We start from the raw sequence: 16,346 nt of genomic DNA, 5'->3' as shown, positions 1-16,346 counted from the left end.
GAGATCTTCCACAGCTGAGAGAAGTACAGTGATGATTGGCTCTTCTGGAAGCATATTTTGCCTTGAACCTATTCAAAAAGCTTCTGTTTCGCTTCGATTAAGAAAAAAGTCTTGACATTTTCCTTTTATTTTCTTTTCTTTTTTTCAAACCAAAATTCTATTTTCCAGCAAAGGCTAACATTCATTTTCCTTTCCCAACTCTCTGTCACCTTTTCTGTGTGGCTAAAATAAATGTTTGGGAGACGGAAGAGGGCCCATACACTGGAACCATAAGTGCCTCTATCTGAGCCGTTTCCTTATAAACAACGGGAAAAATAAAACAATGCTTCTCAAGCATCGACCTCCAACTTTTTCAGAATGATTTTAGCAACTTGACCCACCTCTTGATATAAACAGAGATACTTCTGTCTTCAAGCAAACTGCAAATTTGAGAAGGGTACCAGCACAGCAAGAAAGCTGCAGAAAATTTTGGAACATATAAGGGACAGGTTTGGAGGGGAGGTTCGAGAGAGAGTAAGGCTTCCATTTCCTTCAACAAGAGCATAGAAAACAGAAACAGTAAGGTTCACTTCTGTGCAGAAAGACCTGGGTGAGACAGGGACTGAGGCAATGTCAGATGGGCAAGTGAATCAGAAAAAGGGACATGATCTTACAGCCATGGTGACAGGTGCCCAAATGCTACCTAGCTTCTGACAACAGGCCAATCCTCCTCCTGTTTATATCCAGTGATATCTATAGGAGGAGAAGGTTTCCCTGCATAAAATGGCTGCAATATTTTTTTCAGGGAAAGACTAAATTTTATCACCAAATGGGAAACAGTGCTTACTGTTGTCCCGAGGTGACTGTTTACTATCTTTAAACTGTCAAATATGCTGGAAGATAAAGACTTTAATTAAAGTTGTCTTTTTAATGCCTATTCCTTGCAGGAAAGTGACACCATTTCAAAACACAGCTTTTCTCATACGCTGCTATTTGCTTTCTCATTTTTCATACAATAGCTTCTATTTAACCAATTTCAGCAACATATTTAACATCTTTGCAAAAGTAACTGCAACACATTTAAGAGCCCTGTAAAGTAGGATAAAATTCTGTGGTATAGTCTGTGTCTCCAAAAAGGTGGGCAACACACAACCAATCAGCCTAAGAGTCCTTTTCCCATACTGACGTCAGAACTCCTGCCTTTATTATTTAAACAAACCAGGTAATGTTTGCACTGTAAAGTTCTGAACTGAAAATACCAAAGCAAGGTAAGAACAGGTTTTGCCAACTCTTCCTATTAACAGTGGAGGCTAAAAAGTGCTGACTCATTTTGTGACGCTAATTGGCTAAACCTCCCCATACTTCAGTTGTGGTTTTAACTGTCTTAAAAAATGTATCTGCATATTTAAAGTATGATACATAGCCTGTATGTATGCAAACCACCATTAAACCACAGCACTGTTCATATTTCTTTGCTTGTCTTAAAGCATTTGGAAAGTATGCATGATGAGAGCAGCTTTGCTACACTGATCTATCTGCACTCCCCTGCAGCAGAGATGATGCCAGGGGGGTTTTTTTTAGGCTGTGTACAGCAGAAAGCAAGGCAGCATTTCCCAGGCCAGATGCAAAGTTACATGAAACAGTGTACTAGCAATAACCAGCTCTGGAGCAATGAATAACCAGCAACCAAGTCACTCCTGGGAAAGCTCCCTTGCATTTTAAATCAAGAAGAAAATGATGACCCATTTTCAAAGCATAAAGTCATTCCTGTAAGAAAACTAACTTTCTTCGGCAGTTCCTAACCAGGCAAAACCAGAATATGGGACTTCTGCTAAGCCACAATCCCACCTGAGGCGATGAATCCCATCTGCAGGAACACTGCACATGACCCTGGAACTGCAAATGCTGTTGGCCAGACAACACGAGGAGGGACACTTGCAGTGGGAGCAGGCACTAAGGATGAATTCTTGAATGCTTTCTGATCAAATGGTATCAGGGTACTCCTTTTTGACTTTTTGATTATATCTGACAAACCCTTAATTTAAGGAGATGAAGGCTGGTTGTGGTGATCAGGACAGAAGGAAGGATCTCCTAGATCCCTTCAGGTACAAATGTCCTAAATCAGACCTCCACAGTGCTCAGCAGGAGTTCAGAGAAGGGAAAGAGATGGCAGAACAGGAGAGGCCTTCTCCTCCATGCAGGTGCACACTTTGCTGCGCTGCCATGCACTGCCTGGACTGAAGGGATTACTCCCAGCCTTATGTGCTGCCCTGGCCTTGCTCTGCACAGGCTGGGCTGCCTCTGGGCCAGCGTGTGCTGCTCTGGGCACAACAGCCTCTCTGCCTGCAAAGGTTTCAGGGGGTGAATATGTATTTGTCTCCCTACTGATAATACCATCCAGGCAAATACGCATTTCTTCTTTGGAAGGAAGTATTCCACTGTACATTGAGAAAACTGTTATTCCAAGCCCATTTTTTTTCTCCTATCTCCCATCTTGATGATTCAGCAGATGAGGTACATCTTTTTTTCCTTCAAAAACCTGCTGCATAAACACACATTTATTTCAGTTATAACCTTTTCACCCAAAGAGCCCGCTCACTACAGCTCATCAGTAATGCCTCCATACATCACAACCACGCAGAGTGCAGGCAGAGATTAATTCAATGTAATTTTGTGTATAAAATTTGCTCCAAAACTCATCTATCTCTAGATATTTATTTACCTGTACAGAATATTCAGGGTTTGAATTCCAGTGAAGTTTGGCAGTGACTGATTATTAATAAAAATTCCCCAAACACTACAGATTACTTCAGCTTCTTCAACTTCCATTAGAAGTTGACAAGGAGTCAAGGCACATAGTACCCAATGGGTGCTGCTAGTAGTAATAAATAACAGAGGGGAAAATGGACAGAAAGTTCCAGTGCTTCAGCAGAAAAGAGGATGAGAACATTGTTCAAGTTCATCAAACCAGCCAGCCTTTAGGAGCATTTTACTGGCCATGTCTTTAGGGTGCGGTTAGTCTTTTGCTTGTGTAGGATTTGTGATCTGGTTAACATGAAGAACTGGGATTTATGACATTTGTAACTTTAACTACGTGACTCTGCCTATAACACTTGTGCAGTGCCATGAAAACACTGGCTGGAGGATGACTGCTGAGGTCAGTGGGATGGAGCACCAGAGGGAACAGCAGGGAGCTCCCAGCCCTGCTCACATTGAAGTTCCGACCCTGTTACTCACTTGTTTTACAAACGCAGCTCAAGTCCACCCTTTTTCACAGCTTGGGGATGACTTCTGCAATAATGTGACAACTGGCAAAAAATCCCAAGCTGAAGGTACCTCTGGTACCTTTGTCTTTTCATTTCAGCTCTTTACTGTTTCTTATGAAACTGAATTCTTGATGAGAAGAAGTCAGAGACGTGACTTGCATGTACAAGGGAGTAAATGGACAGGTGACCCTGGTGGTGTTAAAAGTTCATGCTATAGACTTGGAAGTCCATGTTTACTTCCTAAGACAAATATGAGGGAGAGGAAAGCAAGGAATAGGTTCTGACTCTGCTTATTGGTTTCCACATCTGAGCCAGCACTGAAGGATAAGAATTACTTATTAATACAGGTCAGGTCAGCAGTATGTTAGCACTTTCCTTCAAGACAGAGAAAACTAAAAAGAAATTGTGTCCATTATATCTTTTACTCCCAGGGCTGCATCAGAGATGGTGTAGATGACACTTGGTGGCAGACTCTGGGTTCAGATTCATACTCCATTCTGTTTCCTACTGCACCTTGCCAAGACACAATGAATATTAGCCAGCAACCAGGCTAGCTCTTCAGACACACATGCAACAGGATACACACAGAATTCTTCCTGACATGATCTATGCCATGCTGGCAAACACTCTTCCCTTCTTTTTTCCCCTGTCAGTTCCCTGCAAGCAAATAGAGTCCTTGGACAAACTTTGTGCACACACACTAGTATCCATCAGCAAGGATGTAGCAAGCCTTGTGAGCACAGCCAAATGTGCACACACATCTGAAACTAAACCACCTCGCCACTGAGTCAGGGAGGATTTTGTCACGACGTTTCTGAAGGGCAGAGAGACAGCTTGCCTTGGAGAGGAGGCAATTCTGCCAATCATCTGCCATGAGATGATATGAGAAAAAGAAACCAGGCCACTCTCTCTCCTAAGAGAGAGCTTTTAATTGAGGTCTGTAGGCTCCAATCCTAAATCCACATCGGCAACTGAACAACTGCAACACTGAAATGCATCTGATGTGTGCAGAAGCCAACAACAGTATCTTCAGCTTATTAAAAGTCTGCTTGACGAGTAGAAACAAAATGCAGGTCTGCACTAACAAAAATCATGGCATGTGATAACCACAGGTCCCTCTGGGTACAGCAGGACAGGAATGCCAGGCCAAAAGAGCCCTACCCAAAGGCAGCACTGCTGGAGAGCCAGAAGATTCCCCACCTCATGAGGTGCTAAAGGGACCAGTCTGAAGCATGTTCCTTCCTTCCCTGTCCCAAGGAGAGAAAGCACACTTCCCCAAGCTGTTTGAGGGTTTGCAGAAAGACAGTGGGAACCCACCTAACAAGTCCACTTTGGGAGTAATAACAGAAAAATACCTCAGGGAACCATGAGAAGTGGGAGATGCACAACCTGTGGACACCCAGAGCTTACTGATTCATGTAACATTAATAGCAGTTATTTGTTCAAAACCAAAATAGTTCTGAAATAAAATTGCAATTACTCAGGTGAAATGGAGTTTTGGTAGAGTCGATAGAAAAATTCCCTTTTCCATCAGTGGAGCCATACTAGCCAGGAATATATTTTGAAAAGGTTAAATAAGCTTGTGCCTGGGTTTTAAGGATCTTTGTGTACTGTACCTGCCAGTTTAAATGATGACTACAAAGATCTGTTATAAAACTTTTTCCAGGAGAGGCAAAAGCTTTCTCTGTGTCACTGTTTTTAATATACTGTGACTCTTGCTCATAGTAAATTAGGTTATTTATCCCCTTCATTTATATGCACTGCTCTAACACAGTAACAAACCAAAGTGATAGATGCATCTATACCAGTCGTCAAACTCAATAACAAAGCAACAGCAACTGTGTGTAACTTTACCCTATTGCTATCAATTTATATAAAAGACAAATTCTTCAAGCTGTAAACATGTGAAAGTAAATTCTTTACCGTTCTGGACTTGCCAGCTATTACTTTGTCCTCTGATCTCAAATCCTTCCCCAGGCAGCTCCCACATCACGGGGACCTGATGCTGATCTCACAGACCTTATCCCAATTCACCTTCTGGCTTCCAGAGAAGCTGTTCTTTAGTACTCTGCTGAAATTGAAGGCAGAATCAGGCCAATGATCGGAAATACACAGGATGCAGAGTTCTTCCATTTTGGAGTTGAGAGTCTAAGCCAAAAGCAGAATGTCAAAGGCTGAAGCAAACCTTATTGGATTGCAGAATAACTCCTCCTGCCTTCTACAGATAAATTTTACATTTAGATGCATAGGGGAGACTCCCACTGCAGTCAATAAAAATTATGCTCATCCAGTGTTATTTGTCACCAATCCAACTGCCCATTCTGTAAGTGCTTTGCTGAAAAAAAGGGGAGTCTTCAGGCAACAAGCAGTCCTAATACCATGTTTAAACTATCTCAGATTCCCACATAGAGCATCTTGGCACTACCGGCTTCCCTGAAATACTCACCTAATTTATGCTATTCATTTACATTCTATTCCAAATTGAAGTTCTATTTTACTAGTGTATTAAAATGAGCATAGTAAAGAACAGTGCATTTTAAAATAGCAACAGATGATTATGTCTGTAGAGTTGTACAGATTTAGATTCCTACTTTAATTATATAATTTTTAAAATTTGAGTAAGCAGTATCCACCTTTCACTTTATTTCTTGAAACACGTGCTTATAGTTTATTCTGTGAGCCAGCATACAATATAATATCATTTTATAGACAGATGCAGCAAGTCTGGGGAAAAAAAAAAAAAAAAAGGAAAATATCCATCCTTTAATTGCTAACTATCTTTATAAATCTAGATTATTGAATTAATGCTATACAGGACTATTCCTCAAGCAGCAGTGTTCCCAAAACCCCCCAGTTTGTGGATATATCTACATCACAGTGCCCCTCAAAAGAATTTTTGTTGTCTTTGTGTATGTAAGACAACCTCTCTTATCACACTGATAAACAAGGATTTTTATATTTTTGAAGAAATTAGGTTTGAAGGTTTTTTTTCAGAATGCCCTAGACTGGGGGAAAATATGTTCTTTTTATTCATTAATTGCTTTGCAATCCATGAAATTCCTCAAAATGGAATAAGCAAATGGATGAACTTATCTAGAATTTAGAAACATTATTTGCTTTTGGCATTAAGTGTTATGACTTCAATCAATCATAGTTTTTAACCTGTTAACCTATTCTGGATTGCGCTTTGTCTTTCACATCCTTGTGATGCTACCTCTCACTTTAGGAAATGGCACCTTTTTTCCTTTAGTTCTAATGGCTTTTATTTCGACACTTGTTTCGCAGCTTAGAAGGCGTGCCTTTTGCAGGCGTGCTGCTCCGATCAGCTTACACCTTACAAATATGGGCACAAAGAAGCTACAGTCTCAGATGCATTTACACAGATGCTTATCTTGGAGCATAGATTCAGCACAAAAAAAAAGGTTATCTGTCATTATCCTAATTATTCGTAAGTGACGACTTAGACTATTTGCAAAGTAAACTGCTATTAAATTTGAACCAAAAGTAAAACATGCCTTAAGGTATTTCTAGCATGCTGAGAAAGCACAGCAACGACTGCACCGAAAACATTTCCCTTTTCCTGTGCCGTTGGACAGACACTGGAAGTTCCACCGGAGCGATCAGTGCAGTGTGGGTCCGGCGGCGGGAGGGCGCATTTACCGCACTCCGGTAGCATCTCTCTGATCTCTCCTTTCCTTTGTGATCGCTGATCCAACAGCCCTGTATCGCATTGTTTTTCTACCCGCTTTATTAGCGAGTTAATGTGTTTCTTCTCAGGAGACCTTTAAGCCTAAAATATTTCTTTAATTAACGGAGCCTAATCTTAAAGAGCTAAAGCCGGCTGCGGCGCTTCCACACCGCGTGAGTGCGGGAGTCCCACCGCCCCGGCTCACGGGGGAGGGCTGAGGAAAGGACCATGCCTTCAACTTGCCGGACCGGTCAGAGAGACGCCGCGTCCCTGGCCGGCCCCGCGGGGTCCCGGTGCCGGAACGCTCCGGCGCTCTCCGCGCTCGGCAGGCCGGGGGCACAGAGACAAGGCGAGAAGGCTGCCGGGGCCCCCCCTGCGCCCCTCCCACCCGTCCCTGCCTCTTTGAACTTCTCCAGCACAGACCCCTGAAGGTGCAGCGCGGTCCCGGCACGCCACGCCACGCCGGGGGAAGGCGCAGCGCCAGCGCCCCATCCCCGCGCATCCCCCCGTCCCCGCTGCCGCCGGCCCCGCGCACTCCCCCACGCGGGGAAGATGCAACGCTGTCCCCAGCCCCCTGCCCGTGCGGAGGAAAGCGCGGCGCTACCCCCGCCGCCGGGGTGACCCCCTCCCGCCGCAGCGCCCGCCCCTCCCGCCGCTGCCCTTCCCGAACAATGAGCCGGGACAGCGCGGCGCGGCACGGCCCCGGGGCAACCCCGGCATGTCCGCCCGGCCCCGGCCCCCGCCGGCCCCCAGCGAGCGCAGCCTCCCGCTCCCCCGCCGTGGCGCCCGGCTCCGCCCGCGCGGTACCGGGGGCGGGAGCACCCCCATCCCGGGAGGGGCCGGGCGGCGGCGCGGGGAGCCCTCGGCAGCGTGCGGGGGGCGGCCCCGGCGGGCGGCGGCTCCCGGGGGCGGGGGCGGTGCCGGTGCCGAGCCGCCCGCCGCCCGTGCCGCCGCGATCCGGCCGAGCCGGGGTGCCGCCCGCCCCCGGCCGCTGCCCGCGCCCTGCGCTTTGTGCGTGCGGCGGCCACCACCATGCGGGGGGAGAGGCAACCGCGTGGGACGCGGCGAGGCGGAGCGCCCGCGCCGCCCCGGCTGCTGCACCTCGGGGGCAGGGCCCCCAGAGAGCCCTGAGCGCCCGGCGGTACGTAGGGGCGACCCTGGGCGGAGAGCACTTCTCTTTCTTGATTTTTTTTTTTTTTTTTTTTTTTTTTGTTTTGTTTTTTGTTTTTTTTTCCTGGGGGGTGGGTGGTGATGGTGAAGGGGAGGATTTCTACTGTGCAGCGTTTGCTGGAAGGAAAACCCTGTAGGTGAAACCATATGGGTTCTCAGTGGCATGGCTTAGTGGCTTCTTGGCTTTACAGTTTTCGGGCGGGGAGTGTTCAGGGTGCGTTTTAGAAGGGCTCTCCTGTTCAAGAGAGCTTGAATAGATACGTTTAGAGAAGCAGTGCTTTCCAGGAATTTAAATGAGACCCTTTTTTTGTGGTTGCTTTTCAAGGCTGTTCTGTTAGTTCTATATTTGCTTTTGCAGATTGCTCTTATCAATAGTTAGGCAGCTGTGGTAGCATATAAAAATCGATATTCTCAAAGGAAAAAAGAAAGTCTCGGCGAATTCACCTCTACTAAGCGGTGTAGATCGCTTCTGTGGTGTCTTTTTATAATTTATCGGGAATGTTATAGTCTCTAATACTCAACTGCCATTTCTAGTTTATTTTGTTATGGCAACGTGTTTCATTTGGTACTAGAAAAAATTGATTGGGTTACTCATTCAAGTAATTTAGTTGATAACTTGGAGGAACGTTTAGTCATGTCATTTCAGATGTGGAGGGAAATGTTAAGAGAAAGGCAGGAGGCAGCGGTAAACATCAAGGTTTAGGGTTTTGCACATTTTTTAATCTGATTTTCCTTTTTCAGTCTTGCAAACTTTCTGAACTTTAATCCTTTTGCAATGAAACTTTCCAGGCGTGGTGTCTGCATCCAGGTAATTTTAATACATATATATGTATGTACATATCTTTTTTTTGTTTCAAAAACTTAGGTGAAAATAATTCAGCTGGTTTTGATAGTGTGGGGCTGTTGGATATGGGGAAAGAATTACTACATTTTTTCCATTTAGAGATGGAGCTCTTGCAGTTTTTTTGTTGATTTTTTTTTTTTTTGAAGGGGTTTTATTATTTTTGTAAATCTGAAGTGTGGTTTAGAGGTATTATTTTTTCATGGGCAGTTTCTGGTTAAAATACTGTTTGACGGGAAATCCTGCCATGGATACCTACTGGGTTTGTGTGTGTCTTGATAAGACCAACTGCTGCGCTATGGGAAAAGATGTGCTGTATTTGCTGAACGAGAAGCTGTGATAAAGGGTCTGGAGGTGAGGTCCTATCTGTGTAGTCAAGCGCAAGGACACTCAGCACTGATTTCTGTAGCTGACGACTTTGTGGACACTTCTGCTGTAAGAGGCAGGGCTCCTCTTGCCATTTGCTGTGGAAGTGCTGGATTTGAGAACTTGTAAGTGAAGACTTCAAACTACTTGTAGGCAGAAGTCTCCTCTGATTGAGTTTAGGATGTCTAAAACTCCTAGTGTTGTAGTCAGAGAGCTCTTTTCTGTTCTCCACCTCAGCTGGGCTGAGGACAGGATTTCCCAGCATTGTCCACACTGCACATGCAGAGTTGGAGGATATGTACAAAATGTTAGAGGTTTGTTGCAAGGTTACAGAGTTCTATATCTGTGGTCTGTTATGTGTTTTCTACCAAGGAAATGAAAATAAAGGCCAAACAATAGGGAAAGTGTTACAAAAACTTTTTAAAGGGAGCTTAAAGAGATGCTAGGGTTGCGTATGTAAACGTCCTAGTGGAAAGGTGTCATGGATGAAGTTGTATGTCCATCTTCTCTCTCAATCTTTGAAATCTGTAAAATGATTTTTATGTGCCCTCTTTGGTTAAACGTAGAGTTGTGCATAAGTAAAATCGGGTGATTTTGTTTCCTGATTTAAGAACAAGAAAAGAAAATTTAAAAATAACTGTAATACTACAGAATTTGGTTTGCTTTTTTTTTTTTTTTTTTTTTCTATTGCAGATTAGTTAAATAAGATAGAAGAGCATCCTGGTGGTAGCATCCTAACAATTGCTTTGTAAATTGATGCTGTGTGTGCTGCTTACTGCATATACTATTGGGGCATGCTGGATTTTACATGAGTTCTTGGAATGCTACTGGCTCATCAGAAATAGTATGCAAATCTCTCTGTAGTAATTTTCAGATTGTGATTTGGAAACTTCTCTGTATTTGCTAAGGAACTGGCTAGCAGTCTACAGAGAAGTACTTGGGCATATGGTATAGGCTCATTTTCCATGTATTTAGCTACTAATGGCATTAAAAATAAGCCAAAACACATTAAATACCTCTCTAATATTAATGATCTTGTTAAGAATTTGCTGAAAATACTACTAAAATCACAGACGTGTACAAAGGCTGCGTGATCAGTGTAAAGGCAAATTCAGGGAATAGGGTCAGTGGGAAATCTGCTGATCTGCAAAGGTCTGCTAAGATGCTGGTTTTGCTACAAAAAAAATTGGTTGCCCCTGTGGCGTTGTAACTTTGGAACAAAGACATAGGAACTTGCTTCAAGGAATGGAAAATCTGACTTTGCAGCTACTTTTGTAGTGAAGAGATAATTTGTGTTGAGTAAGGCTGTTGGCTTCCTCAGCCTAAAGGTTTACAACCCTTAAATAGCTTTTCCTGACACTAAGCAGTATCCCTTTCATGCGTTTGAAGTGTGTTAGAAAGGCTGGCTGGCAACACTGGTACTGATGAATGAAAAAGAGAGAAATTTTCAGCATCAGATACTTTCTTTAAATTATTTCCCTTGTTGTTAGTTATTACCAAGCATTAGACTGCCACACTTGAATATAATTAATGTAATAAATGGCTTATTAGGTGCCATCTGAACTTTTGCCTTGTTTAATTATAGAAGCTTAGTGCAGTGGTCTGTGTACAGTATTCACCCCAAATAATTGCTTTCAGACTTTTATCTGACTATGGTTATTTTTGGAGCAGCTGCATACATGGCTTTTCCCTGAACTTTGCACTTCTTAGGCTCTCACTTGCAGTCCTGACACTACATTTTCAATTTGCATAACTAAAAGCAGTTTCGTTTTGATTTTGCTGGTAGTAATTCAGAGCAATTGCTCTGCATGCCATTCATATGTTAATGTGTTTTGAGCTTCCTTAAAATTTTCTAATTCATGTTTAGGTATCAATCAATCCATGACACAAATGGGAAAGCTGTAATAATTTTTTTTTCTTGAAGTTTTTAAATGGTTACTGAAGTTAAGAGTATTTCTTACAGTGACGTATGTATTGAAAATGATGTTAAAAATGTAAAAGGAGTGGCATGGTATGAAATCTGCACCACAAAGGACTTTCAATATCAGGTTCAGATTCAGCAAACTCTTCTTCATGTGCTTAATGACATATATTAATTTCACAATAACTGCCATCTTCCTCCCATAGAACTCATGGTGACATATTTAGAATGCAAGATCATGTGAAAAGCTGAACACACCTCCCATATTATACCTGAGAAAAATGTAAAAACTCTGGTACTTGTTATTGGGTTTGTGAACATTTTGTATTTTAGATCCAGTCTTTTCTAAGGTGCAACCATAGAAAGCTGATTTTCTTGATCTGTAACACTTTTAAAAAAAAAACAGTCTTGTAAAGAAATTCAGATTTCTTTTTATGGGTCTGAAAATTTTACATAGACTAGAAACAGTACTTCAGTAGTTGGCCTTGAGGGCAAAGCATGCCAAAATCATTCTGCTTGCTGTATGAGTTTTTCAGAGATTGTCTCTTTCCAGAAGGATAAATGCTTGAAGAGTTAAATACCAGGGAGCTGTTGCCAATGTTCTTGATGAGGGTCCTTGACCTTGGGTGCTTGCACCTGACAGATGCTCTGGCAGACCTTGTTGGTCTACAGATCTTCAAAACCCTGTTTTGACACCAGTCACTTTGGAGAGGCCAGTTCTTCCATGCTGCTGAATATGGCCACAGAGGCTTGGAGGAACTGGGGAAGTGGAACAGAGTTTAGCTGTGGGGTGTGGTGGCCTGGCTTGCTGTTATGTTTCATTGGAGATGCAGCCGTACAGCTGGATGTGTGTGTGTTAGCGCACTGTGCTTTCTGGAAGCTTCTGCTTAAGAAATCTAAATGTAAATGAAAGGTAAATATTATTCATTGCATAGCTCTGCAGTTGTCATCAGAGTAGGATTCACCGCAGGTTTTGTACAGTCCTCTGTTTATTGTATTAAATTGTAGGAATGCTGTCTGAGAGTAGGGTGTTACATAGCTGGGGTTGTGAAGTGACTGCAAGTGGTCTGAGGTATGAACACAAAATCTCTGTAACAACCAAACAGCTTTTAACTTTGGAAAGGAAAGTTTCTTCTTCACATGTGATATGTATTTGTCTGGCTGGAAGATATGTGGCCAACCAGAGAGAGCTTAGCAAGATGGGGAGATTTGTTCTGTCACTTTCTGAATCTGTTACGTCATGGATGGAGCCAGAGGTCTGAAGGGTGTAAAATTTGATGAGGTCTCTTTATAGGATCCTCAGTTTAAAGTAACTGTGCTAAGTTCTGTATTTAATTTTGGTAGTGGAATCGTCTTTTAGTCCATCACTACAAGGACTACTTTTGGTCTGGTCACTGTCATACCAGTTTCTCAGCAAAGGCTCTGATCCTGTCTCTGTGAAATACCAAGTCGCGTGTGCCCATGATGTTCTGAGTAAATACCTTCTGTGTATAAAAATGTAGTGATGTACTCTACAATCATAGTCCAAAATGCCTTCAAACTTTGCATACTTGAGTAGTGAAGAATTTGCCATTCTCTCATGAGGCTAATGCCTAGCTGAGAAAATGCTAGTTAAGAGTGCTGTTTCAACACAGTCTGAAAAACGTAGGTGTTTTATAATTCACTATACAAAGCAGGAGGTGTTTGGCTCTGGACTGACAATGGAATGTCGGGCCATTCACCCTTACGCTGCGCCAGGGAAGGGAGGTCAATAACAAATGAAAGCTGTTACCATCTGATGGCTGTTCAGTCACCTGTGAAATGTGGTTTCTAATAGACAGGTTTCCACATCATAGGAGCAGCAACCGCAATTAGATGAGCAGAGCCAGCCCCCTTGTCAGAAGCCTCATACATCATGCCTCATCTTAGCCTCAAACCGATCCTGCCAGTTAAGTGTTTCCAAACACAGCCCGGGGACCCGTGATTGCTCTGTCTGCTGGTGGAGAAAAGAGCATGTTTATTGTCAAAGCTGTTGGCCTTTCTCTCCTAGAAAGGCTTAATCTTTAAAAGCAGAAAAAAGTAGAGCCTATGATGCCTTTACCTGGTCTTAAAATCAAGAGTCAAACGTGGTTAGAAGGGGAAGAGGGATTTTACCTTGGTATTTATTTTAAGGATCCTTAGGTGCACAGGTCTAGGTCAAATGCACTGAAACGCCCACTGCAATGCCCACACCCACAAAAGATCTGCTATAACATTCTAGGTGTTACTAATTAGCATATCTATAAAAAATTCCCCAATGAGAGGCTTAAATGAGCCTCCCTCCCCAAGGAGCCTTCCCCTGGATGGTTCTATCTTAGTTTACAGAATGTGTTCTGGAGAGGGCCTTGGGGTCTGGGGCACACTGATCCCTAACTACAAAGCTTCTAAAATGTTTAGTCTCCTAGCTGAGCAAAGAAGTCCAAGAATGCAGGCAAAAAGCACTAAGAATACAGAAGCTGTAAAAAGGTATAACAGGGGTATAAAAGAAAAGGCAAAAAATCTTCATGGCATCTCCTACAGCAGCATCCATGAGGTTCTGGCTCCGTGTGAATAAGTTGCTTGCAAAATGTTCAAAGGCTTCACTGGGTTTAGGATTTCATCCTGTGGAAGCATTATAGAGGGCACCATGTGTCTCCCAGTGAAGCTAACTAATCATGTCCAGACGTGGTAGTAGTTAACTGACAAATTGGCTGAGAAGTCAGTGATTAATTTTAACAAATGAGTTTTCTTTGAATGCAAGCTCATGCATGCCCATTATAACAGCATGCCTATGATAAAATTAGAGATTTTTATTCTTTAAGCTTCAAATCTGCTTGTGTATGATTCTTTTTTCCAGTGTCTTAAAACATCTGCCTTTTGTGGGGAGTATCATCAGGGGAAGGAGACAAACACACAAAGAAAAGAAGTGCTCTTTCCTTCCCAAAAGACTGTAAATACCAATGAAACGTTCAAAGTGATTGCAAAATTCTTCTCTAGTGCTAAGGAGTATTAATATATCATATCATACAGTCTGTAAGGCCTCTGGTATCTTCAGTGAACCGCAGGTCTAATATCCAGGCCCATAAAACTAGTGAAAGGTTTTGTATCACCTTTAAGTGGGCTCAGGGTCTAGGCCCCAGCAAGTCCTAGTTTGTGTTCCAGCTGCAGGCTCCTTTCAACAGGAGACTCTGAACTTGGGTGGTAGGAAACAAAGCTGCTAGCAAACATACCTGAGTTGGGTCGTGTTTTTATGTATGGAGGAAGCTGCTTTTAAAACCAAGCCTGCTTGGGCTAAATATATTGTGAGATGTTAGGGAGAAAGCATTCAGAATAAAAGGAGTGTAGGATTTTTTTGAATAAAGCAGTATACACTATGTGACTTTCTTCCCCCTAAAGGTTGTGGTGCTAGCACAGCAATTGCATTATAGCTGCATAGACAAGAAGCCTTATTTCTTAAGAACACAAATGTGGTCTATAGCAAAATCAAGCAGTGATCTGTTTTTAGACATTTAACTTGGATACAGTCTTGCGGATGGATGGAAGTTGGTGATCAAACCACCTTGACTCCACATGCAGATCTTTATTAGCACAGCTGAAGGGCACAGAGTACCCAGGGTGGCTTTGCACAGATGAGTTCGCGTGACTGTAGCAGTGTGGTGTTGACAGTTTCTTTATAATATGCCACCTAATTTTCGGAATCTTATCATTCACCCATAAACCACGTGTCCTGATTTAAAGCATAGTTAAAAGGTCTATTTAGTGGAAGGAGTTTTACTAAGTATAAAAAGGACTGCTTTGACAAAATAGAGAAGAATGTGGCGTTAACAAAGACAACTCACTTTTCTTTTTCTTTCTTTTTTTTTAAGCATACATAACTCTCACGTACCCTTGGATTTAAAAGACATATAGAGAAAAACCTTTTGAAAAATGGAAGTCTCTTTAAACATTGTTTCTTTCATTGTCTTGACAAACCTTGAAAAGTAGTTTCTGTGCCTGCACATTTCAGAAACAGTTCTTAGGGGGTTTATTATGTGCTGAAACATATGTTTATAAAAAAGACTATAACCTGGTGGAAAAAGTGTCTTATAATAATAAACCTGTCGATGGGCCATATGCTGCCATCAGTATGTTTGAAAAAAATAAATTCTTCTACAAGTGTTAAGTAAGTTTACAGCCTGAGTGTTAAGTTAGGGTCAGACTGTGACTCGCCCTTTGTGGATTGAGAGGGGGAGGAAAGCGCCTGCAGATCCTCCTCATGCTCTTTTCATTAGCTCACAGGGCGGCAGGAGGGCTGGAACTGGGAAGCACCCTTCCCAAAGGGCAGTGGAGGCTGGATCTCTGTGGGAGACTGCGAGAAGTCCTCTTCCCGTAGCTTTTCCTTGGCCCTCTGCAGGTTGGTGCCGACCCAGCAGAGGGCTATGTATTTTGTAGAATTTGATTGAGCATTGTGTGGTTTCTCCTGAGAAGAGCACACCTCTGAGTTAGATTATCTGCATTTTAAAGGTGACAGAAACAGATATTTGAAGATGGTACAAATAAAAGAGCTCTGATAAATCTCCAATTGGATAAGAAATGTGGAAAAAAACTTCTGTTCTTACTGCCTATTAGGTAGATAATTTTTATTTTATGGATTTTTTTGGTGATTATAGTGCCAGGTTTGTTTTTTAATGTGGGGGACGTGGTCATTGCAAAGTATTTTGTTTCTGAAGAGCAGAAGTAAGATGCAGAAGGTCAAAGGATATGTCATTCTTAAAAGGCACTTTCTGTGTGGGATCAGTGTTTGGTAAATGTGGACACTTTTGAGCCTATTTTACTTTGGATTCACTCACATAGCTCCTGTGAATGGGAGTCGTGCATGTGTGCATCTCAAAAAGAATAGGTCTCTTTGTAACACTGTTTCCATGTAGAAACATACTTCACCGGGAAGTGTTTTAATGGCCTAATGTTTCCCACCGCTGTGCACTGCTTGTTTTCCTGGCAAGGTAGCAGGTGATAGTCATTGTCAAAAGATGTATCAAAGATTAAGGAGAATTGTTTAAAGTGGTTGACCATGCTGAAGGCTGTGTCAAGTGATACATGTGGTTGCCATAGTATCTGTTATCAAAATCAAGATTGTCA

General features: G+C 42.7%; 1 protein-coding gene across 4 annotated transcripts in view; it reads left to right on the top strand.

Moving 5' to 3' along the window:
- Positions 1-16,346, top strand: part of ST6GAL2 (ST6 beta-galactoside alpha-2,6-sialyltransferase 2) — a 148,898-nt gene that overhangs the window by 94,352 nt on the left and 38,200 nt on the right. The window contains exons 1-2 of one of the 4 annotated variants that reach the window (XM_039549286.1): positions 7,994-8,074; positions 8,845-8,911. The exons of 1 other annotated variant lie outside the window; for it this stretch is intronic. In XM_039549286.1, coding sequence (XP_039405220.1) covers positions 8,879-8,911 — 33 coding nt within the window. In that variant the 5' untranslated portion in view covers positions 7,994-8,074; positions 8,845-8,878. Of the gene's footprint in view, positions 1-7,916; positions 8,075-8,212; positions 8,237-8,844; positions 8,912-16,346 lie in introns of those variants that run through there. 2 more of the 4 variants (XM_019282908.3, XM_039549295.1) reach the window with 2 other exon arrangements.

The sequence above is a fragment of the Corvus cornix genome, chromosome 1 (assembly GCF_000738735.6).
Source record: "Corvus cornix cornix isolate S_Up_H32 chromosome 1, ASM73873v5, whole genome shotgun sequence".
Classification (NCBI taxonomy): domain Eukaryota; kingdom Metazoa; phylum Chordata; class Aves; order Passeriformes; family Corvidae; genus Corvus; species Corvus cornix.
The sequence above is the reverse complement of the archived record's forward strand: the minus strand, read 5'-3'. Positions and strand labels throughout refer to the sequence as shown.